The sequence below is a fragment of the Carettochelys insculpta genome, chromosome 14 (assembly GCF_033958435.1).
Source record: "Carettochelys insculpta isolate YL-2023 chromosome 14, ASM3395843v1, whole genome shotgun sequence".
Classification (NCBI taxonomy): domain Eukaryota; kingdom Metazoa; phylum Chordata; order Testudines; family Carettochelyidae; genus Carettochelys; species Carettochelys insculpta.
Genome location: NC_134150.1, coordinates 6325706 through 6351481, shown reverse-complemented (window position 1 = coordinate 6351481; position 25776 = coordinate 6325706). Strand labels below are relative to the sequence as shown.

Sequence of the window (25776 nt, the reverse complement as noted above, 5' to 3'; positions counted from 1 at the left end):
ATGGATCGTTTTGGCAGATTGAGGGCTACAGTAGTAGCTGCAGAGCAACTCCTCTTGAGCAATCTCTAATGAAAATGGCACTAAACGGTTACCAAAAGGAGATGGTCTCTTAATGAAAATGGCTAGATGCTACAGGTCATGAAGGATAAAGAAGAATCCTCAGGAAAATCTTCAATCCTAAGTAGTTTGAATAGTAACAGAGAGGGAGCCATGCTAGTCTATATACTATCAAAACAAAAAGCAGTCAAGTAGCACTTTAAAGACGAGCAAAATAATTTATAAGGTGAGCTTTCGTGGGACAGGCCCACTTCTTCAGACCATAGCCAGACCAGAACAGACTCAATATTTAAGGCACAGGGAACCAAAAACAGCAATCAAGGAGGACAAATCAGAAAAAAAATGATCAAGGTGAGCAAATCAGAGAGTGGAGGGGTGGGGTGGGGGGGGAAGGTCAAGAATTAGATTAAGCCAAGTACAGGGGCTTGTCTGCATACTTGGCTTAATCTAACTCTTGACCTTCCCCCTCACCCCCCCACCCTCTGATTTGCTCACCTTGATCATTTTTTTCTGATTTGTCCTCCTTGATTACTGTTTTTGGTTCCCTGTGCCTTAAATATTGAGTCTGTTCTGGTATGGCTATGGTCTGAAGAAGTAGGTCTGTCCCACAAAAGCTCACCTAATAAATTATTTTACTAGTCTTTAAAGTGCTACTTGACTGCTTTTTGTTTTGATAAGTAGTTTAGTGAGACTTTTAAAAACTCTAATATGCTGCATATTAACTGAACAAATAGGGTTTTCAATTAATCTGAATGTCACCAACCAAGAAGGAAATCTTGTTTTAGTAACTGGTGTTGCAAAGATCTCTATATAGACTATTATAATGTACATTAAAATTACAAATCACCACCATCTAGGGTAAGTACTTCAAGTTTAATGGTACAGTACACCCTTGAGTTACGTGCGGGATGCTCGCGTTCCTTGCAACCCCTGCATTACTCAAATTTTGCTTAAGTTGGGAGAAAGGGGAACCAGGCGGCTGCAGGAGCCGAGAAACTGACCCCTGCTGCTAGCGGGACCCAGGAAACTGATCAGCACGTGGCCAGTCCTTTTCCTGGATCTCGCCACTTGGTTCCCACCTCCCCGCCATTAGTGGGACTTGGGAAACTGATCAGTTTCCTGGGTCCCGCCAGTACAGAGGAGCTGGGAACCAGCCATGTGCTGGTCAGTCTCCTGGGTCCTGAAAGTGTTGGGAAGAGGGGGCAGCAGCCTTGTTCCTGTCTCCCAACGGCTGGTGGGAGCCAGGAAACTGACCAGCTTTGGTGGGGTGATCAGTTTCCCAGCTCCAGCAAGCCCAGGGAAGACAGGAACCAGGCTGCTATTTGGTTCCCAGCTCCCCCCTAAAATTGTGGGACCCAGGAAACTGACCACCCCACCATGAAAAAGATCAGTAGTTTAAATATTTTACCATAATCCAGTATTAAAAGAATTTCAGAACATTTACAGATTTTATATTTAATACTTTAAAGGGTGTATAAAATTTGCCAGGCAACAGGAAATGACAGCTTCCCACCACCCCCCTTGGCTGGAAATGGTGAACTGGAGCCAATAAGAGCTGCAAGGTCCCATGGTTATGGACCCTTTAAATAAACAAAGGGGTGTGGGCCTACTAGGGACTTTCTCAAAGTGGGCCACAGTCACACTTTGGGAAACACTGCTATAGCCAGAAAAGGTACAGCCTTGGGTAGAAAAAGCAAGGTTCCATATATCACCCTTCATCAGTACTCTTTTATACAGGTGATGCCAAGTAGCGTGCTTATCCATGCCTTACAGATAAGGGTTTTCTGTTATACTTAAATTTGTCCACTAGAAACAGCATGTAGTGGGGTTTCATTAAGTTGTCTCAACAGACTACTGAATGGACTACATTGACTGTTGATGAGACTTTGGTCCAGAACTTGAACTGGTGACTTAGTAGCGAAAGACTCAGTATCCCACAACTAACAGACAAGTGATTCAGTTGCCTCTAGTTAGATGTTGTATTTGAGAAAGCTTTTTTGTTTTATAGTATCCTAATCAAATCTCTACAGAGTCCCACATGTATACTTCCTGTCCACTTGCGTGACTGAATCATGTATACCAGCATTTTCTATTTCTGACAAAACTGCAAAGCATTCATGGGAGAGGCACCTCCCTTGTTCAGTGTCACTTCAGCTCAATACTGCTCCCTGCAGTATCTCTCATGATCTCAGTCCTTGGCATGAATGCCAATCCAGTGCAAACTGAAATCCATGGAAGAGCACCTGTTTATTTGAATTTGGCCTTCTCAGAGGCCATATGAGTACAGATGCCCAGTGGCTACATTAATACACCATGAACTTTGTTCAGCTGCAAGCAAGAAGGACGGGGCGGGGGAGATGATTAAATGTTTATATTGATAGAACAGAAGCAAAGAATAAAAAGACAAATGGAAAAAACCCAACCACCACCCATACTGAAATCACACAGGCTCTGATCTTAGCCATTTTTAGCATATGACCCAGTTTGGGATAAAGTGGGCCAGACAGGTCACATTTCAATCACTGGCAGTCTTGACAATGCCCAATGGATTTCAAAATGTTAAGGTAATCTTTATTCACAAATAGCTTGAAGCACAGGGGTAGTCTTGTACCACAAGCGTGCTAGAGGGGGCATCTGAACAGTACATAAAAATAAAGAGGATTTGTTAGCTTAAGTGTAAGAATAGGTCACTATCCCAGTTACTTTTTTTTTTTAATAGTTTGTTTTACCTTAAGTCTCTGATTGAAAGCATCAAACAGCAGTTTGATTCCGTCCTGAGTCAAGTTAAGGATGAGGTCATGGCTGAGAGGAGACTGCAAAACAAAAAGAGAAGTTGGGTTAATGAAGAATCCTTCAGATGAAAAGCTGAGTCTTACCTCCTAAATAAAAAGCAATATATACATATATATTTCCCAAGTGGTTGGTTCCATCGGCATGAACAAGCAACCGTTTCGCTCTATGCGTATGTCTAAACCAAAGTACATTTAACTAGCCTCCTTCAGCTTTCCTATTTCATGAAACAAAAGTGTTGATGGTAAGTTCACACCTCACGTGAACTCATAACCAAGTAGGAATACAGTTTTCTTGTTGCTTTTATATATGGAGAAAGGACAACTGAAACTGACATTTCAGTTTTAGAGTGAACCAGTGGAACACTGTGTAGGACAGCTGGTTACTCTCAGCACTGGTAGGCCCATTCTAAGAAGAGAAAACTGAAGAGTAATGATCATACATTATACATAAAGTGGCATACATATCAAATACCAAAAAATATCATAACCAATGCGGATAAGGCTCAAAATGGAATATTTCAGATTTTTATGCTGCAAATTCAGGTTTCCTTAGTTACTGTGATTCATAACAACTAGAGGCCTAAGCAAAAGCCCACTGAAGTGAATGAATTTTGTTCAGACTTTTAAGACTGTCAATTTTCAGTGGCGTGTTTTGATAGCAGTTCCCTACTGTCAACATAGTCCATAGTCAGTAACTCGCCTTTTCCACAGCCAGTCTGATGACATCCTCCTGATCCCCATGTGCACATGTACAAACAAAGAAAATCACCTTTCAAACATCTCCCTGAAGGTGGAAAACTTGGTAGGTAGGCAAAGCAGTCAACTCCAGAATTCACAACCCGGGATAATGCCCAGCACCACAAGTCTTGTGAATCCTGCCCCGTTGGAAGAGCTCAGATGTGTGGACAATATAGTGAAAAGTTTACCTAACATGAAAACACTCTTATGGCAGCAGAACTATATCCAAAACATATCTATGATTTTAAGTCAGATTCCATAATTAAAATAAGCCAACTGTACATATCTCCAGGTGAGAGAAATTAGTACAGGCTGCTGCTCCCAGCACCCTCAGGATCTCAGTGGTACAGAATAAGAGGTTTTGCTCAGCCATGGGAGGTTAAAGCCCCCAGTCCCTGGCTACCCTGCCAGTCCTCTGGCCCTGCTCCCCGCCCAAGGCTGCCAAGGGAAGCTGGCACTCTGGTCCCACCGTTTCCCCCCTACCTGTAGCTGCTGGCAGAAGCCAGTGTTCTTCCCCTGTCCCCCACTGTGCTGCTAGCTGGATGCCCTCCTGCCCCAGCTCTCTACTCCAAGAACATCCTTGGTCCTGCTGGACGAGAGATGTTGCCAGACCACAGAGTGCTGGTTTTAGGAGGTGCAACCTGTGCTATTTTTGTACAGGATAAAAAAGGTTTTCTATACATCAGAATTTCATAGTTTTAAAGACAGATTTCTCATGAAAAACTCAGGATAGGTGCTTTATCCCATTGAAAAACAGAGGCATAACTCTTTAGTGATATATCACTTTCATTGCTACCCCTTTCTGGTATCTTGTAAACTAACCTGAAAACCGCCACAGATCCATAACTGAAGAGAGCTAATCCTGGACCTCAGACTTGGGTGATTTTAAATCCCTTCTTCTATCTAATCTATTTTTTAAATAAAGTCAAAGTTGCAAAATAAATGCAGTTTACGCCGTAATTATTTTGTAGTTAGATCAAACAGGGTTCAAAATGTACATGTACTGTATATTTTCCCCATGATCCGTTTTAACTGCTAATCAAAGAATATACAAAAATGCTTACCAGGAATGCCATATAGGATTAATTTTCCTTTACAAAAGGTACATGTTGGGATCTGTAATCAATTGGCAGTGCCCCTTTAACTGGAAAACACAGTAGCATCTTGAGTTATGCGAGGGTTGTGTTCCCACACACAACTCAAATTCCGTGTAAGTCAGGGGTGGTATTTTTCCCCGGTGGAATGCACGTTCTACAGCTGGGGAAGCAGCAGGAGCACCTGGAGCAAATTTTGAAAGATACGTCCTGTGGTTGCGGGGGGGAGGGGGGGACTTGGCAAGGGATAAGCCTGGCAATGGGTTGGGGCCATGGGAGAGGGCTGGAGAGGGTTAAGCCTGGGGCAGGTTAGGAATGCAGGGTGGATGGGAGGGTAGAGTTGAGCCAGGGCCATGTGCCCCTGCAGGGGGTTGAGCCGTAGCCCACACAGTGGGGGAGAAGTGAGCTGGAGTCCGGGTGGGGTGGGGGGAGTAGTGAGCCGAAGCCCACGCTGGTGGGGTGGGGGTGCTGAGCCAAGGCCATGCCAGGGGGTGAGGGTATTGAGCCAGGGAGAGCCAGATTTTGAGTTGCACTTAACACACGTTCATGCAAGTTAAGTGCAACTCGAACTCGTGCATTTCGAGGGATTACTGTACTTTATTGTAAGAGGGACAGAAACAGACTTGGGAAAACCATCAGAAACTCCCCCAGTAAACATTCTTCCTCTCCCTAGTATTACATCCACCCTTTCAAAAACCTGTAAAGCACTATCCAAGCAATAAGGTAGCTGGAAGAAAGGAAGCATGCAATATGCAATGTCGTCTAGAACTGGGAGATACTTCAGCATGCTATACATTGAGAGAGAAAGGCTCTACTGCTGGCACTTTCAGTCCTGTCTGATGGTTTAGAAGTATGCAATCTCTAAATTCATCTAAGTTAAGAACATCCATTGTGTTATGATGAATATGTTTCTGAATGTATGTGACAGGATCTGCATTTTACAGATTTCAGTAATTCATACCCAGGAAATGAAGCAAATTTGTTAGAAGATTTTAGGCCAGATGTTCATAAATTTAATTCGGGATTACTGTCAACAATGAAAATATTATTAAAGAGGCAAACCCAAGGTCTGAAAGAAGTCTTGATAATTACCACAGCCTGCGTCTCATATTCCCTTATGGAAGATTTTGGGGCCAGCACAAAGACAGGTGGGGACACAACTTAAATTAATATGACTTTTTAGTACTCAAAGTGAAACTTCAAGTATGGCAGAAAATGCCAGGAAGTGGTTGGGGTTAACCTTTCCCAAAAGGAGGGGATTATATCACTCACGTAAGTCTATGGAAAATGGAAGGTATTATGACATCATTGATGGGCAACCTGAGACCCATTGGGTGTGGGGGAAGGGTGTCTGTGTAACACGCCAGACATTTTGTTTACTGTTGCTCATACATAGGGTTTCCAGATATGACTTATTTCTGCCCATGTTGTTCTTTTTCCTAACGGTATTACTAAAGTGGCAGAATGTAAAATGCAGTGCGTGAGGATTGCACGCATTTCCTGTAAGAGCCAGGTGCTCCCTCAGCATCCAATCAAAACACTGCTACAATTCAGTTGACACATCTTGCAAAAACTACCCTACCTGAGATAGAACATCTTGGTTTAAACAGTTCTGCAGCCCACTGAGATGAAGGGAGGGCCACTCATGCAGCCCACTCACTAACCTAGGTTGCCCATGGTTGTAATACATTCTGATGGTATAAGATGGAGAGGGAGATTTGTAAAAACACAAATTGAAGTTAGGAGTCCGGCTCCTGCTGACAGTTTAGAAATAAATATATTCAATATCCACAGACCAAAATTCACGAGCAATAAAATCCCAGAATTAAGCTGTGTCTTCAATTTACTGTTGTAGACAGGTTCATAAAGCTTTCCTGACATATTTCGATATATGTTAGGACCAGAGCCATAACATGAGCTGGCTGAATTTGAGAAGTCTTTTTAGATAAGTTTTTAAAGAAATAAACCGCATTTGCTGCATCAGGATAATAGTCTAGATTCTCAAATATTTTACGCTATTATGTCCTATTGTTTAAAAGTATGTTTTGAAAAACACCCTAGGAAAGATGAGTTATTTTCAATGTTTAAATTAAGGCATATGAGCATAACTCTTTTTGACCACACAACATACAGACACTTCATTAAGACCCTTAAACCAAGTAATTTGCACCACCAGATCCCTGCCGCCAAGAATCCATGACATTAACGAGGATCTTCCCCAGGACAAGGTTGGGCCCACAAGCAACCTGTTGCAGGGCTGAGGCTTAACTATGTAAGTGCTTAGTATTAGGGATGTTAATGGTTAACAGGTAGGGGCTGGAGCTGCCATCCATCCCGTGGACAGGGGTTTGCTCTAGTCCTGCAAGGCTGCCACAGGTTGCTGGGCTCTCCTAAAAACAGGTCAAATTACAACCTCGTTTTGCAACTGAGAACAGACAACTCGTTATATTTTTTCATCTCCCTTCCCCACACTCCCCCAGAAAACTAGAGAAGTTCAAAAATGTATTTTAGAATATCTGCTTAAAACATGTTGCCTGTAGCACACTAGAGCATGCTAAGCAGGAGGAATAGCAAAAGCCAAACATAAGCTAATATTTAAATTGTGCAAAAGCATATTGAAGACATCTTGGCAGTTTAAATTACTGCATCTGCTTTTGCAAGCACGCAGCACAACCACAGATGCTCAGAAGAACAGAAGCAGCATTTCTAAGAGGCTCAGCATCATCACTGCATCAGATTAGACATTAATGGAGAAAATGAGAAGCATCTTGCCCTCAAAAAATACTTCAATACTTGACAGAAATAATGCAAAAAGACTGGAAGATCACTGCTCAGTTATTTAAAGAGCAGAGCTGCAGAAGTCCCTTTTTATAGTATAAAAATCAAACCCAGTTTCAAACAGAAGTTACTTGTTTAAATCCTTTTCTCTATCAAGAGTCAGAACTATGCAATACAGCAACCTTAGCAATAAACTCTCCTTTCTCCACACCTCATTTCCAACCCTACAAAAACATGTCAACATTAAAAAGTAAGAGTTCACCAAAGAATGATGGTGCCTGAAAATTCCAAACTATAGCGGTATCATGCCTTAGAAACAAGTCCCAGGAGCTGACAAAATATATTGATTACGCTCCTCAAAAGAGTTATTTGAAAATCTCCCATGATATTTAACTAGCCACTTTCCCAATCCACACATTTCAGGATGAGTGATATTAAGCAAGAGACGTAGCACATGGCTGAGTCATACACAACATCAAAACATCTTCATAGCTTACTGTTTAATTATCACAGAAATATTACTTTAACAGCCTGGCCCAGTTGTTTTCTACTCACCTGCTCACTGTAGAGAACCTGGACGTTTTTGATAATACGACAGTGTTTCTGAAGAATTGCTACAGCTTGAGCCAATGGCATTCCTGCAAATAAACACATACAGTATTTCTTTAATTTGTCCACAAAGACAATAATATTTGGCCAACAGGTTAAAGGTGAGGTAGAACTGGCTCACTGAATAAATTAAATGAGCTGCATCGTAAGGATATGCAAACAACAAAAGCCTAATCCACTTGTGACCTCAGCACTCAGCCATCTTTCTGGAACAGCAAGGTCTGTGCTTATCCCCCAAGAAACAAAGTTATTTTACATACACACTCTCCAACAAAGGCAAAATAAAAAGCCAAAGTTCATGCAGAAAGAATCCATGGGTTTTTTTTACTTGTATACAGCAGTTTTCTATTTGAATCACCTACACTGGTGAATTTAATTCTCTAATAATGTGTCAAGGGGCTAGCCCATTATATACCACTATTTCTAAAACTATTTCTTTTGCAGAGTCAAGTAAGGCTTGCAAATTAGTAGGAGTATTTGGTCTAATGGTAAGAGCCTGCTGCTTTTCAATTTCTAACAAAGCTAATTATAGATTTTAAACTACATAATCTCTTGCACTGGGCACCTATGTTACATAGACAATTCTAACCAGAGGACAGTGCAGTGTCAGCAACTCTTTAGCAACACGGCCTAAACCTTTGTTGTATCTTTAAATAAAATGGGATTATGTGCAAACAAGTTGTACGTATTTCTGGTTTCCACATCTCAATTTGGCAGCTAAAAAAAGCTAACAAACCCATATAGAAATGTAATTGATTGCTACGTGACAATTTAGCTTTAGTATTTCTGATTTGTTATTCATTTTAGCTCCTTGCCTCTTTCTAAACTTATTTTCTTCGTTCTCATTTTTAAATTTTAAATAAAGCAAAGTGCCCCTATTCTGGAAAACATACCATGAAATGTAACATTTTGGTCAGATTTTACCTTACAATCTAAATACAAATTTTAATTGATGGCTGTGAATTGCACCTTACATTCAATAGTAGCAGAGAGGTAGTCATGTTAGTCTGTCCTCCAACAAAACAGAACAGCAGACATGTAGCACTGTAAATACTAACAAAATGATTTATTCAGTGATGAGCTTTTGTGGGACAGACCCACTTCATCAGATCAATCTAATTTCCAATGCAGATTGACATTTATAAGAACAGAGAACCAAAAAAAAAAAAAATTGCAATAAAAACTGACAAATCAAATACATAGGAGGGGGAATAAGAGGTGGGGGGGATGTTAATTGTCTTGCCTGAGATTATGAAGAGCATCAAAGGAAGGGAAGCGGTCTTTGTAATGCGTGAGGTAACTGATGTCTCTGTTCATGCCACATGTTGATGTGTCAAATTTGAATATGAATTCCATCTCACAAATTTCTGACTCTAATCTGCTTTCAAATTCTTTTTGCTTCAGGACGCAAATTCTCAGGTCTTTAACAGAATGGCCCACTCCATTTAAGTGATCACTGACCAACTTATGTGTACCAAGTTTCATGAGGTCTGCTCTGTGCCCATTTATTCTTTGGCAAAGGTCTTGCCCAGTCTGTCCAATGTACACTACATCAATTACATCTTTATCATTTGGACCCACGGTAAAGAGACTCTGGAAGAATTCCACAGAGATTTTAGCAACCTGCATCGCACCATCAGTCTCAGCCTTGACTATTCCACACGAGAAATACATTTCCTGGATACCACAGTACAAATCACTGATGGCCACATCAACACCACTCTCTACCGGAAACCCACTGACTGCTACACTTACCTACATGACTCCAGCTTCCATCCACCTCACACCACACGCTCCATCGTTTAGTCAAGCCCTTAGATACAATTGTATCTGCTCCGATTCTACTGACAGAGACCAACTACAAGACCTCTACCAAGCATTCATAAAACTTAATTACCCACCGGAAGAAGTAAAAAAAAAAAACAAATTGACAGGGCCAGGCAAACACCCAAACCAGCAAGGCCCAAGAAGATCAATAACAGAACACCACTTGTCATCACCAATAGCTTCCAACTCAAATCCCTGCAATACATCATTAAAAACCTACAACCTATTCTGGATTATGCTGCTACACTCCAGAAGGCCCTAGATGACAGGCGTGTCCTTTCCTAGAGACAATCCCCTAACCTAAGAAAGATTCTCACCAGCAATCACAGGCTACACCACAGCAATACTAATCCTGGAACTTTTCCTTGCAACAAACCCCGCTGCCAACTTTGTCCATATATTTATTCTGGGGATACCATCACTGGACCTAACCATGTTAGTTACAAGATCAAAGGCACATTCTTGTGCACTTCCAGCAACATTATATATGCCATTATGTGCCAACAATGCCCTGCCACTTCGTACCAAAGCCTAAGCCCACTTGAGTCATCCACCCTGGGTGGACAAAGCCCAAAGGCTTCAGCACCAAGCAAGGGGGTCTGTAACCTGAGCTCCGCTGCTCAAGGCTGAAAACCTCAGTCTTCTGCTTCAGCACCAGGCAGTTAGGGTTGCCAACCCTCAAGGCTTGGCCTGGAAACTCCCGAAATCTAAGGTTAACATTAAAGTAAAGATTATGTTTTCTGATGAAATCGCCACAAACACATCCAACCAAAATGGGCATCCTCAGTGGTGGGAATCAGCGCTGGACCCTGTGCCCCAGCAAGCCTCACCGAGCCCCACAGACCCCATTAAAATGTAGGTGCAAACTGTGTTCCCTGTAAGCTGAGCGCTTGGGCAGCCACCCAGGAGAGGTTCAGATGCCACCCTCCCAACCAGCAAAGCACACACAGCTGCCAGCAACATGTTTCTATTGGTGGTGCACATTCACACGTCTTGGTGGACACAATAAAATTTGTTCTGCACACAGATGGAAAAAAGTTAGCCGTAACACTGGCTGCAACCCATTTTGGAGTTGAGGGTCACATTTTGAAAACTGCGGCAATAGCAGAAGCTGTAACAGAGATGTGATGCAGGCATTTTTACCACAACATTGTCAAACCCTTTGTCTCGATCCTCTCCCTACTGCTTCTTTCTCTGGTGGAAAATTATAGGTGTGAAGTTTTCCTGAACAGGTAAATTTGATCAAACATAAGTACTGGATATAAATCTTGCTGCAAAGTTGTTCCCTGGAGTGCATATCAAAGAGAAGAACAAATTTCTTCATAACTGGCAGATTATATTCCCAGGAAACAGAAAAAGAAATACTCAATCACTTTTCAATTATTTTCAGTAAGAACAGAGAAAATGGCCCACAGTGGCAATGCTCTCAGCTGCTGTGTGGGATATTCAGATTCAACTCGAAATGTCTTGCTCTCTCCCATGATCCTCAGCGGCTGGGTGTGCCACAGAGGCTATGAAATACAAGAAAATTTCTGAGCCCGCACCTCAGCGAGGGAACGCGGGGGTTGGGGAGGGAAAGCAAAGACAACAAGAGGAGGAAACAGACACTGAGGTCAATGCAGGAAGAGATGGACCATGATTGATAGAAAATACATTAATTAGGAATGAAAAGGAAGTATAACAAATGCAAGAGAAAAGTGATTTTTTTCCATGCATATCAAATACAAAGTTGATGACAATATGGTACCATTAGACGCAGTACACCATAAAAGCTCTTAATTGTTTTTCAAAAACAATAAGAAGTGCTATGGAACCTTATAGACTAAGATTTCGTGGAACATAAGCTTTCATGGGCAAAGACCCACTTTGTCAGATGCATGTAGACTTGCATGCATCTGAAGAACCAGGCCTTTGCCCACAAAAGCTTATGCTGCAAGAAATCTGCTAGTCTGTAAGGTGCCACAGGACTTCTTGTTTTTGTGGATACAGACAAACATGGCCCTCTGTCAATTATTTTTGCTGCTTTCAGTTTTCAGGAGAGCTGACCATGGAGGTGCACTGGCACACATATGTTGAAGGGACCAGCAAATTCAATTTTCAGGTAATTCTTTCTTGCCGTTTTTCGGCAGTCAACCAGAGCCAGGAACAGAATGCAAGGTCTCGTATACACGAGGGAAAGTGTGCAGATATCTCATACTAAATCGTCTCCATTAGTGGTTTGACATTCAGAGCCCAAGACTTTCAGGAATGGTGTACAGTAATATAATTTTGCTCAGAATAGATGTAGTCAACATGTTGCTAAAAATATCAGGAGCAGCCAGCAATCGATTTGTAGGGGGTCCCAAAATTGCTAAAAGTGGTGAAACTGCAATATTTTTAACAAGGGTTGGAAATCTGACAAGTTACCCTTAAAAGTAGACAGAACTTAAGTGTCTTGACAGCCAGTTAGTCCCCTACTCCAATCTACCTAGTCACACTAATTATTAGGGCCCAACCAATTTCACAGCCACGAAAAATGTGTCACATACCATGAAATTTGCTCTCCCCACCATGGAATCAGATCTCCCTGTGCTGTTAGAAGCCTGGGGGAGGGCTGGGGAGGAACAAGAGTTGTTCTTCCCCGAACAGGGTTAGTCACAGTGGGAAGATCAGATCTATCCTGAGAGGCAGTGCACCCTCACTTCTGCACTGAACAAGTCAGAGAGCTCAGCTCCCAGCTTCTGCCCCCACTGGAGAGCTTCTGCAGCAGCTTAGGGCTTTTTCTCTGCAATGGTTACAGCCAGGGATGGGATTTATGCTCCCTGTACTTGCAGCTGGTGCAATCTGGGCTCCAGGCTCCCCTCCCACTCGGCTGCTCTGGGAAGAGAATGCAGGGCTTCTTTCCCCAGTAGCTCCAGCTGAAGCTGGGGGCATCTGCTCCTGGCAAATGCATGTAGGACAGCCCAGATTCTGGATCAGGACATGGAGCTCAGGGCTTCTTCCCAGCAGTAGCTCCACTGGGGCTTTGTTTCCTGGCAGCTGTAGCCTGGGCTCTGGGTTCTGCCTGCAGCCCCTGTGTGGCTCTGGTATGGAAGTTCAGAGATTCTTCCCCGAGGAACTCACATGTGGTTCAGGCTTCCACTCTCCACTGCTCCATCTGGGCCTCAGGGCTTCTTTCACCATGGCTTCCATTGACACTTGGGTGCCCAGATAGTAGGGACTACAGCCTCTGGGTTTCTTTCCTCAGGGGGTTCATAAATCGGCCACCTCCAGGAACCTACTCTAGCCCTACCCTGAAGGCTACCCAAAAGTCAAGGTGGCATTATTGGGACCCACTCCCCACAGCAGCTTTGAAAACCCACTCCCACCCATCTGCCACATGATCCCATTTTGGGTCAGCACCCTCACACTTAGAACATCATGAAAATTCAGACAAACATCTGAAAGTGTTAAATTGACCAATTTGAAAAATATCTGGCTGTGAAGCCGACCAGAATGCATGGTCAATAGACACTACCAATTAGACACTCATTTGTCAGAGATATGTTAACATTAGGAACTATACAATATACACATGGAACAAGAAATTCAATCTCAATGTTAGGGTGGCATTAGCAGGTTTCTTTGCATTTTTGATGGTGGGAGGGCGCACTAAGGGAAATTTTATCTCCTTGTGCTTGTTTTTGTAAAGGACAGAAAAACAATGAATACTCACACACTGAAGTAAATTTGTGCCATGTGAGATCTATTTTGAAACAGCTTTTATTGAACTTCAGATAATACACACACAGAGAAGTTAAACAGGGCTTAACCAGTAGTGAGCTAGCTATATCAATATGTTATTCGTATAGTAAGAGCATTGACACTGAAAAGGAGGGCTCCAATAACAGGAGTCTCAGCCAGAATACTTCACACACAACCAATCTGAAGACAGAAGTCATGTATTTGCATTGTGGTACAATTCAAATCACTGAACACTGAAATAAATGCATGACCGTTTTTTTTCTGCAGTCTCAGGTATACAATACGGCAACTACCCTGAAACTGTGTAAATGCGAAAACAGTCCTCTGTTTATTTCAAAAAGCAGTCAAGTAGCACTTTAAAGACTAGCAAAATAGTTTATTAGGTGAGCTTTCGTGGGACAGACCCACTTCTTCAGACCGGTCTGAAGAAGTGGGTCTGTCCCACGAAAGCTCACCTAATAAATAATAATAAATAATAAACTATTTTACTAGTCTTTAAAGTGCTACTTGACTGCTTTTTGTTTTGATAGTGTATAGACTAGCACAGCTTCCTCTCTGTTACTGTTTATTTCAGTGATTCTTTGGCTAGACAAACAGGATTAATCAAATTAGTCATGCAATTAAAACAGTAAACAGTGAAATACTGCACAAAGTGCTAGTTTTCAGATGAAGGAATTCAAGACTTGCAAACAAAGCTAATCTCTGAGCTTTTCAAGGCTCATATCCTGCAAAGCATTATACATGCTTAAATTTATGTAATTTAGGCATATTCCCAAATCATAAAGTTAAACATATACATAAGTCTTTGTGGGATCAGAGCCAAAATGAAACAGATTGACTTAGTAGACAAAAAGACAAATACCTTCTGCATCTTTTCTTCCCCTCAAACATGCCCTATGGACTTCAAATGAGCAAGAAGAATTTTATAAAACTATATAAAAAAGAACTTCACTCTGTGGACTGAGAACAAGCATTTAAAAAGTCAGCTTTCAAGAGCAATTGAGGACACTGCATTGACAGGCCAGTGGGGCTTTGAATGGGCTTAAAAGCACTGTTGCTGCCACAATCATAATATACACATTTAAGAGTTACTTTCGAAAAAGACAATTACCTAATATACACGAAATCAAAACTTTCTGCACTTATCAGTTTTATGTCTGGAAAAAAAACATCTGTGTTTAGTTTAAACATGGTGCAGAAAATTTTGACTGACAGCTGCAGCTCTCTCTGTCCTAGCCTTCCCACCATTGTTACCTAAGCAGTGCAAAACCAGCAATACTGGGAAATCACAGGCAAAAAAGCATGGTGCAGAAAACCCTACTACACACACACACACACACACACTGACATAGCCTCAACTGCTTTACAATGCAGACAAACTGTAGTAATGTTTAATGCTGATTGTTCTTTTTGATACACTGCTGGGAAAGGGGAGAAGGAAAAGGGGAATCATATAAAGAAATGTGGTCTAAGGAAGACTGTATGAACCACTGGAAGGAGAAAGGCTAATCACGTGACCTTGGACAAGACATTTGTACTCCATTTCCTCATGGGCAAAATAGAAGTGCCACACAATTCAGATACCCCAATGAAGATGGAACTGTGACTTTTAATCAGTATTTGAAAAGTGCTTAGAGATCCTTGTACAAAAAGCACTATAAAAACAAACGAATATCAGAGGGGTAGCCATGTTAGTCTGTATCCACAAAAACAATGAGAAGTCCTGTGGCACCTTACAGACTAACAGATTATTTGGAGCATAAGCTTTCATGGGCATATCATGCATCTGACAAAGTGGGTCTTGCCCACGAAAGTTTATGCTCCAAGAAATCTGTTAGTCTATAAGGTGCCACAGGACTTCTCATTGCCTTTATAAATGCAAAGTATTAGTAAGCTCTTGAGCACGCCGATGTCATTTGATTGAAATTATTCAGTACGCCCAGGTAATCTCTTGTAGGTGTTACTCAAAATGACTGGTCCAAAATAGCAGCAAGAGGCTTTGGAGGGAGTGTGAATATAAGGAAACACAGATGATAAATAAAACATGAGTCAGTCTAAGAGCATTCTTAAAAACAAACATGAAATATTCTTACATATACACATTAAAATTCTCAGCATTAAATAACATTTCCATTACTCCAACTTTTTAAATCAACTGACAAAAACTAGAGACCAAAAGAAGTCCTGAGAAATCTCATCTTTAGTCATTCAGAATAATGCTCGAAACATTACGGAAGCCCCTGGCCATCTCTTTAGAAATACAGAAATATAATACAGTAAGAGGTGATGACAAGGCAAGTGAGCACTTACCCAAGTTGAATTCCCATTGTTCATTCCCAAGAGATCGCTCGGGAACCACTTCCAGATCTAGCATTGGCTCAGCCAGATTTTTGGACCAGTAGTCACACAGTAGATCACAATGTTACTGCAGATGGACTTGTGCTGGAGCAAGACAAAAACACCTAATTTACAATCCTCATCTGATTCTCGGGGAAGAGCCCAAAACAATATGCAATTATCCCCTTCCTTCTCCGACTGATGGAGAAATCCTGACTCACGTCTAGCTTTGTGATCTTATTCCATTCACTCCTTTGTTGTTGGCTTCAGAACCCATGCGAGCCAAGGTAAGGCCTGGTCTACATCTAAAAGTTAGGTTGATTTAGCTATGTCATTCATGGTTGCAGAAAACGTTGTGCCTTTGCAAAGTAGTTAGGTCAACCTAATCTCCCATACAGATGCAGCTAAACTGACAGAATTATTCTGTCTACCTAGTTACTGCAAATCAACACTACAAAATTACACTGACCTAAGTTACGCCAACAGACACTGCAGAGATTGAATCAGTTTTACATGTCCACAGTATTATATAACCATAACGCTGGAAGGGACCTCGAGAGATCATCAAGTCCACCCCCTGTGGAAAGCTTGGCAACAGTGCGTATCTTCACTGGCATGCTTAAAACAACTTAACTGCCAGAGTAGAGCACTGAGATGGTTTCTGAAAGGCAGCAATACTTGCTGTGAGCAACGCAGTTTCTATACGCCAACCTAACCACATCAACTTAAACTTTGCAGTTCTCACAGTGGTGGAATTAAGTAGGTGTAGTAGGTGAGTTATATCAGTGGGAGCTATACTTTATAATTACTTTGACAAAAGATGCCTTTCATTGACCTAACACTATAACGTAGACCAGGGGTAAGCAAGGGGGGTGAGGTGGGGGGAGTGTGAAATGTCATAACAGGTGCACAGCATGATTGGCTGCTGGGTCTCAGGCTCATCCATCTAACTAAAAGTGTGGAAATATGTTACTGTTTTTACACATGCATGTTCACATTTATACATCCATTTATGTTTTTAAATTCCACATACCTATTTTCTTACATGTGTCAAAAGGTTCCCCCCCCACAAATGAACATAGCCAAAATTTCCATCATTTTGGATTACATTAGACAGGTTGGAGGGAAGGGGGTGGCTCCCAATTGCAGGGATGAGAAGTGGGGCCAGACATAAGAAGTCTGCTCACCCTGGCATAGGCCGCACCTCCCAGAGATGGATGACAAAAACCCCTTCCTCCTACAGAACATGTCTACACTGCAGCTCTTCAGAGGGCCAGGCTACATATATCCCTTAGACTAAAAGCATCTGGGGGCGGGTCTGTTTGGACAGCATTTTTATTGCACATCAGTGCCCTCTGCAGCTATTACACAACAGACGTTCATAAGCAACTGGAAGATACAAGCGGCTGGAAACCAGAAGGGGAAAAGCTCAGCGGCCTCATCCCTTCTGATTTTGCTGTAAGGATGAGAAGAAATCCAAGCTGGGGCCCTGCATTGTCATCGAGCTGCCAGTCCCCAGCGTTAAGACCACCCCGCTGGCCCATCTGTGTGCGCCCATCCCTAGACACCCCCTAGCCCCTGACGAGCCCTGGCTATTGGATAGGTCAGGGCCCGCCATGCTACGTCGAGCGCCCCCCCGCCCTTCCCCGCAAGCGCTTGGGGGCCAGGGCTGCCTTTCACTGCGCCAGTGCGATGCCCAGCTCCCGGGGCCCCGCCGGCGCGTTGCCTTTGACCACAGACACGTCGGACGGACAGTCGCCCCAGCCCTCTCGGGCCCCGCCGCCCGCTGCAGCAGCTCCGGGGGGACCCTCCTGCTGGGCAACCAGCCCCTTCCCCAGGGGGCAGCGGTTCAGGGGGTCCTTACTACCCCCGGGCCTGGGCCTGCGCCTGCCGCCCAAAGCCGCTCCCCGCCGCCGCGCTCACCCCTCGCCAAGAAAGGGAGACCAGCGCCGGCCCCGGCTGTGACCGCGGGGTGCGCAACACCCTCCCCTCCCCTCCGGCTCCGAAGAGCCGCGACTCACCTCACTTGCGGCTGCTGAAAAAGTCGTTTGCAACAGCCGTCAGGCGAGACCGCCCCCCGGGTGGGCGGGGCCTGGCGAAAGCCGCGGGCGGGGCAGCGTTCTCTGAGCGGGCGCGCGCGGCTGGGGACTTCAAGGTTCGAGTCCCGGTTGCGCCGCAGCCGTGTGGCAATTCGCTTACCCTCTGCAGCCGGGCGGGGCTGCGACCCAGAGCCAGGGGATCTCCTGGGAGAAAGGGAAGGCGATGGGACGTTACGAGGCGGGGATATGGGGAAACAGATGTGGTGGAGGTAATGCCGAGAGGGGGCCTCATCCCTCCCATACCAGCAGGAGGAAGGGGGACCCATGTACCCCCTTGGGGGGTGGTTAGACCAAGCAGTGTACTACGGCAGTATGATTGGGAACAGCACCACATTCTAGCATGGTTAGCTCCCTCACATTCAAAAACCATCATGACCCCCCCCAAAAAATCCTGAGATTGCTTTAAAAATCAGAGATAAAAAGTCCTGTGGCACCTTATAGACTAACAGAGATTTTGGAGCATAAACTTTCATGGGCAAAGACCCACTTCACCAGTAAAGCTTTTGGTACCATCTCCCACAACATTCTTGTCCATAAGTTAAGGAAATATGGATTGGATCCTTGGACTGTAAGATGGATAGAAAGCTGGCTCGATGGTCAAGCCCAATAGGTAGTGGTCAGTGGCTCAATATCTGGATGGCAGTAGGTTTCAAGCGGAGTGCCACAAGGCTCGGTTCTGGGGCTGGTGTTATTCAACACCTTTATTAATGACCTGGATGAGGGACTGGATTGCACCCTCAGCAAGTTTGCAGATGACACAAAACTAGGGGAGAGGTAGATAGGTTGGAGGGTAGAGAAAGAATCCAGAGTGACCTGGATGAATTGGAGGACTGGGCCAAAAGAAATCTGATGTGGTTCAGCAAGGAGAAGTATAGACTCTTGCACCTGGGGCAGAAGAATCCCAAGCATTGTTACAGGCTGGGGACCGACTGACTCAGCAGCAGTATGATGGAAAGGGACCTAGGGGTTATGGTGGATGAAAGGCTGGATATGAGTAAACAGTGTGTCCTTGTAGCCAAGAAGGCTAATGGCATACTAGGGTGCATTAGGAGGAGAATTTTGAGCAGATCTAGAGAAGTAGTTATTCCCCTCTATTCGTCACTGGTGAGGCCACATCTTGAATATTGTGTCCAGTTTCGGCCCCCCCCCCCAGTATGAAAAGGATGTGGGTTTGCTGGAGCAGGTTCAGCGGAGGGCAACAAAAATGATTAAGGGTCTGAAGCACAAGACCTATGAGGATAGGCTGAGGGATTTGGGCTTGTTTAGTTTACAGAGGAGAAGACTTAGGGGTGATTTAATAGCAGCCTTCAACTTACTGAAGGGGAGCTCTAAAGAGGAGGGTGAGAAGCTGTTCTCAGCGGTGTCAGATGGCAGAACGAGGAGTAATAGTCTGAAGTTGAAGAGGGAGAGGTTGGATATTAGAAAAAAACTACTTCACCAGGAGGGTGGTGAAGCGTTGAAATGCGTTGCCCAGAGAGGTGATGGATTCACCATCCCTCAAGGTTTGCAAGTCCCGGGTGGACAAGGTCCTGGCTGGGATGACTTAGTGGGGGTTGATCCTGCTTGAAGCAGGGGGCTGGACTAGATGACCTTCTGAGGTCCCTTCCAGCCCTATGATTCTGTGATTCTGTGAGATGCATCTGATGAAGCAGGTCTTTGCCCACAAAAGCTTATGCTCCAAAACATGAGTTAGTCTGTAAGGTTCCACAGGACTTCTTGTTGTTTTTGAAGATTTGGACTAACTCGGTTACCTCTCCAATACTTTAAAAATCAGGCAATTCATCTGTTTGACTGGAAAGCTGAGAGTCTCCTGCACACTCCAGACTGCAGTAGCTGGCACTTTAAAAAACCAAACCAACTATGCATATCACAAAGCAAAACAGCAGTCCTGTAGCACTTTAAATTCTAACAAAATACTTTATTAGCTTTTGTGGGAGAGACCCACTTCCTCAGATCTGGAAAGCTCATGATCTAATAAATTATTTTGTTAGTCTTGAAAGTGCTACATGACTGCTTTTTTGTTTTGTGAAGATACAGACTACCATGGCTACCGCTCGGCAGCTACATGTATATTATGACACTTGTGATTTTGGCACCACTGTCATTTTTCTAAACAGAGAAGATTGTAGATTGCTGAAGCAGAAGACGTAGATGGAGGCTGTGGGATCCTGCAAATAACAATCAAGATTCAGGGAAGCAGGACATCTATTAAACGGGGTTGCTATAGGAACATATTTAGCCATGCCTGTTCTAATATTACGACCCCTTAGGTATAGCTACATTGTGTGTAATAGTTAACTTTCCAGCCTGAGGTCACAGGCTGGTGTTAGTGTGCTAAAGGTAGCTGTGTAGATATTGTAGCTTGGCTCTGAAGCTTGGGGAAGTTCAGAGCCCAAGTTATGTTAGTTATTTTGTGCTAACTAATATGTGGTAAGAACACACTTTTTCTTTCTTAGCGTGGATGAATGCTAAATTGATTTAAGATTATTCATTGAGTTTAACTACACCTGTGCCACTGAGTGAAAAATGTGGGGTTTTTATGATGATAGCCAACTTGTGATAGCTAAAATTTTAAAATCCTAGTATGGATAAGGAAAGGTTAACTGTACCTTGGTATAGCAGACTGAGAAGAAACCTAGACGCCAAACTTTTTCCTCATTTGGTGCTTTTAGATACTTGAAAACTAATATCATGTCTCCTCCCAGCCTTCTCTTTTCCAAACTAAACAAACTCAGTTTTTTAATCTTCTCTCATAGGTCATATTTCCTGGACCTTTAATCATTTTAGTTGCTTTTCTCTGGACCCTTTCCAATTTCTCCACATCTTTCCTAACGTGGGGCCCAGAACTGGACACAGTACTCCAGATTAGGCCTAATCAGTGCAGAGCAGAGAGGAAGAATTACCTCTCATGTCTTGCTCACAATACTTCTGTCATTGCATCCCTCCTGAATCATGTTTGATTTTTTTTTGCAACATTGTCACTATGACCCCCTAGGTCAGGGGTTCCCAAACTTTTGGCATCATGCCCCCACTTTTGATTTTTGAGAAACCCTGATGCTCCCCCGTTCTTTACCATCATCCAACCCCCACTTTTAACAAAAAATTCAATTCATAATTTAAAATAAACAAAACCTTGATATAAAAATGTCATTTCACATTAAAAATAAGCACAAATAGTTTTTATTGACCCCTCACGGGTGCCTGGTGCAGCCCCAGCTGCCCAGCTGCCTGAGCCCCATACCAGCCACCAGAAGTCCCTGTGCCAGCTGCCTGCCAGCCTGAGAGCTGCGCTGCCAGAGCCGCCTGCCTGAGTCCTGCACAGCTGGGGCCAGCTGCCCGCCTGCCCACTGCCTGCCCGAGTCCTGTGCTTCTGGGAGCAGCCACCCACCCTGCAGCTGCCCACTCTGGCCATGGGCCAGGCTCCTGAGCCACCTGCCCAAGCCCCATGTTGCCAGGGCTGGCTGCCAGCCTGCCATTCCAAACCATCTGAGCCCCACGCTGCCGGGACCAGCAGCCTGAGCCACATATTGCTGGGGCCCACCAGCCAGCCCAAGCCACCCAAGCCCCACACTGCCTGGGCCAGCTGCCCAAGCCCCACACAGATGGGGCCAGCTGTCTGCCTGCCAGCCCCAGCCCTGCGCTTCCAGGATCTGCCGCCCACCCACCAGCCCAAGCTGCCTGAACCTTGTGCTGTGGGGACCAGCTACCTGCCTGCCAGCCTAAGCTGCCCAAGGCCCCAGCTGCCGGGGCCAGCCACCTGAGCCCCACACTGTGGGGGCCAGCCGCCCAAGCCCTGTGAGTGCTGTAAGCCATTCCGCTGCCCAAGCCCCACAAGCCCTGTGAGCCACCTGCCCGAGGCCCTCCCCTCTCACAACGCCAGGCACCACCAGCCCCCAGCTCTTACTCCATACCCCTCACCCAAGCCAGCTCCCCAGCCCCACATCTAACCCCATCCTCTTCCTCCTCCCCAGCCCACACTCACTCACCTTTGCAGAAGGCAGCTAGCTCTACATGGGTCTTTGCTGGCTGCCTGCTTTTTATAGCAGCTGCGCCAGGTCACCCACATAAAATAGCAAGGGCTGAGAGGCAGAAGCAAAGGTCGACTCTTTCTTGAGGTGGGAGGAATGATGGGGAGGTCTGGGTCACCTCATCCCCCCCCTCCCGAATTTTTTTAGATTCTTCCAGCGGGGCACGCCTCCCGCCCACACTTTGAGACCATGCCCTAGATCCTTTTCTTCTTCCTTCAGAGGGAGTCCTTCCTATTATGAATGTGTGAAACTGATTGTTCCTCTCTAAGTGGAGTACTTTGCATTTGTCCTTATTGAAGTTCATAAAAGTTGCCTCAGACCATTTATCTACTTTGTCCTTTCTATCATCATCATCAACAACAACAGCAACCATGGGCTGAGTACCCGTTGGTGTCCAATGCCTCTCTCACTAGTTCCTTCCATCTTTCCCTGCCCAGTGCAGAGTGACTTAGTTTCTGTAGACTAGCTCCGCAGCAATCTACTGTGCCATCCACCCATTCTCTGTGGTGTCTGCCTCTCCTGTTTGAGCTGTCCATTTTGACAAATACCAGGGTCTTGATTTTTTGTTTGTCGTTCATTCTGCAGGGGTGCCCGAAATAGCTGTAACTTCCATTGTATAACCTTCTGCAGTAGGTTCTCTTTCAGCTGTATCTTCCTATATAATTCTTCATTGGTGACCTTTTGCATCCATCCTATTCTCAGGATCTTTCTAGCTTCATTCCTAAGATAATTGCTTTGCTTTTTACAGACAAGGAGCAATGGACTTAAACTGCAGCAAGGGAGGTTTAGATTAGACATTAGGAAAAACTTTCTGTCAGGGTGGTTAAATACTGGTATAAGTTATACAAGGAGGTTGTGGAATCTCCATCACTGGAGATAGTTAAGAGCAGGTTAGACAGACACCTGTCGGGGATGATCTAGATGGTGTTTGGTCCTGCCAAGAGGGCAGGGAATTAGACTTGATGACCTCTTGAGTTCCCTTCCAGTTCTAGTGTTCTATGATTCTATGACCTTATCCATCGCCTTCAAACTCATTCTTGCTTTCACTGTTCTAGTCACTATTTCCTTCTTACAGATACATGAACTTCTCGATGTTCTCTTGTTCGATCCCCTCCACACTGATCTTCCTTCCTATTTCCTCATGTCCAAATACCATTGTTTTCATTTTATGGCTGTTCATAATCAGTCTGTACCACTTCCCTCCCTCGTTTAGCACCTGCACTGTTCTCGATAGCCTCTCTTCATCTTCCTCAACAATAACTGTATCATCCACAAACCTCAAGTTGTTAATTCTTAATCCCATGCACAGATATCCCTTCTGCTTCTTCCTTGATCTTGTCCATCGCTCTCTCTACGTGTGCGATGAAGATACTTGGCGATATCAGATCTCCTTGTCTTGTACCTCTACTTGTTCTAAACCAACTTCCCAACTCTCTGCACATCCTCACTGCTGCCTCTGCATTGTCATTGATATCCTTCAACAACTGTATCAGTCTGCTATCCGCTCCGTACGTCTCCAACACCTCCCAAGTCACTTTCTGATCTATACTGTCAAATGCCTCCTCCGTCTGGGCTTGGGACTGGCATGGTGCCCCTCGAGGCTTCATGGCAGACTTTGTCCTCTCTGTGCCATTATCTAAATCATGGGTGTCCAACCTTTTGGTTTGCCTGGGCCGCATTGAGTGAAGAGGAATTGTCTTGGGCCGCATATAAAATATATAATATAGTTAATGTATATAAATCACATAATAATGTTAAAAGTTTACGATCTTGTGGGGCCGCATTACTAGCTGTCCGGGGCCACATGCGGCCTGCGGGCCACGAGTTGGACACACCTGATCTAAATAATTTATGAAGATATTGAGCAAAATTGACCACAGCACTGACCCCTGCGGAACCCACTTGTTTTTCCCTTCCAACCTGACTGTGAACATTGATAACTACTCTCTGTGAACTGCTCTCTAGCCACTGTTTACAGTATTTAATTAACATCGTTCTTGTGTCCAGTGAGCAATATTCTCACTGTTTTTGCATTTAGCAGTAAACAACCCAATGGAAGAGATCAGAACCAGTGTCTTTCTCCAGAGAACCCCTGCATTGTCTGTTGCTAGATCTCTGTAGCTTCCACAGGATGATGCAATGAAGCAGGGCTGTTACTATATGCACACACACAACATTCCTTTAAGAATTTGGGCTTGAATATCTTCCTGGGCGTGGCTGGGTATAACCCACTGTATTTTCTGAAAGTGTTTCAACCCCCAATTTTACTGTTTGAGGCTTGGCCTGCTGGGCCCATAGACTTATCTGGCTTTGGCTCACATACAGATTTTACAACTTGTGCAGGCCTGAAGATGGGCAAAGGGGGCAACTGCCCCAGGACCCTGTGACTTAAAGGGATCTGGGGCTCTGGCTGCAGCAGCAGCTGTGCCTGGAGCTCCAAGCCCATTAAATCAGTGCCAGCCACTGTTGTGCTCCTTGTGACTCTTGGGGCTGCCTGTGGAGGCAGAAGGTGCCATGCAGCTTGCTTCAGTCAGGGCAGGGGTGAGTGCCACAATCTAGAAGTACCAAGGGCCAGCCGTGCTTGGCTCTTCCCCTTGTTCCCTCAACCTCACCCCTTCTAGAAACATGGAACAGCTCCTCTGGCTTGGCTGTAGGCTCTCCTGAACTTGTGTGTGGATTTATCACTAGAGTCTGGGAAGTGTGCCAGGTATGAAGAACTCTTGGGGCGGGGGCAGAGGGCAGGGAGAGTGAGCAGCAGGGTTTGACCATCCTTAGATTTAACCCAGTTCACTACTATGTCTCATTTGCTCTTAGGAAAATATTTCTTCAGTCAGAGGTTCAGAAGCAACCTTCATAGAGGCCCTCTCAGCATGCAGTCCCTCCTGAGAGGTTTACCTATGCCAGCTCCAGTTTGGTCCCCCGTGAAATGGTCTTTAAGCTGTAAGTGTCCATTTTCTCCTCTAGATTTGACTCCATGAAATTAGCCGTTATAGCTGTGGGCAGCTATCCCAGTTGGTTCTGCTGCTGCTGCATCCCAACAATGAGATAAATAACAACAATCCCCATCTATTCAAAGCAAATGCAACAGCAGAGATGCTAGGTTCACAGTTCACCAGGGAAATTCAGTTCTCCAACAGCAGCACAGCCAGCAAGTTTTGGATCCCTCCTGAGGGAGAATCTCTGGAAGTATCAGGGAAGTTTTGCCATCTGTGCCAAGAGGTTGCAATGGGAGGCCTGCTTCAGAAAATTCTGAAACCAAATAAGCAGCATTACCAAATCCCACCTATTTTAGATGAGCACACAGAAGAGGTTAAATTAAACACTAGTTCTAATTTTGTTCTGTTAAAACAGTGCAACTCCCCTGCATTGCTGCTGTAAACAGAATAGCAGCAGTACACCAGAGAGGAGAAACTGCTTGCTTACCTTCAAGTTACTTCAAATGAATAAGTAGCACACCAGAGAAATGTCCACCAAGCGAAAGGGTCTCATCCCTCACCGAGTAACTCATGGTCCTTAGAAATCTGAGTCTGAATCTAAAACTAAAACTAGTTAAAAACTTCCAGTTGTTGCAATGAGGGTAGCCTTTGTCATTGTTGTTGCAGGGCCTGATCCTCAGCTGGTTTAAATGGATGTAAGTCCATTGACTTAGAAGGAGCTGTGCCCATTTACAGAAGCTGAAAATCTGGCCTACACT

General features: G+C 44.4%; 1 protein-coding gene across 3 annotated transcripts in view; it reads right to left on the bottom strand.

Annotated features, from left to right (window-relative positions):
* The window catches only part of PHAF1 (phagophore assembly factor 1), a 57343-nt gene extending 32313 nt beyond the window's left edge, over positions 1–25030 (bottom strand). Inside the window, exons 1-4 of one of the 3 annotated variants that reach the window (XM_075008854.1) lie at positions 24978–25030; positions 15929–16060; positions 8015–8097; positions 2787–2870 (exon numbers count right to left, since the gene is read on the bottom strand). In XM_075008854.1, coding sequence (XP_074864955.1) covers positions 2787–2870; positions 8015–8097; positions 15929–15992 — 231 coding nt within the window. In that variant the 5' untranslated portion in view covers positions 15993–16060; positions 24978–25030. Of the gene's footprint in view, positions 1–2786; positions 2871–8014; positions 8098–15928; positions 16061–16176; positions 16694–17878; positions 17961–24977 lie in introns of those variants that run through there. The other 2 variants (XM_075008852.1, XM_075008853.1) reach the window with 2 other exon arrangements.
* Positions 25031–25776: the final 746 nt, after the last annotated feature.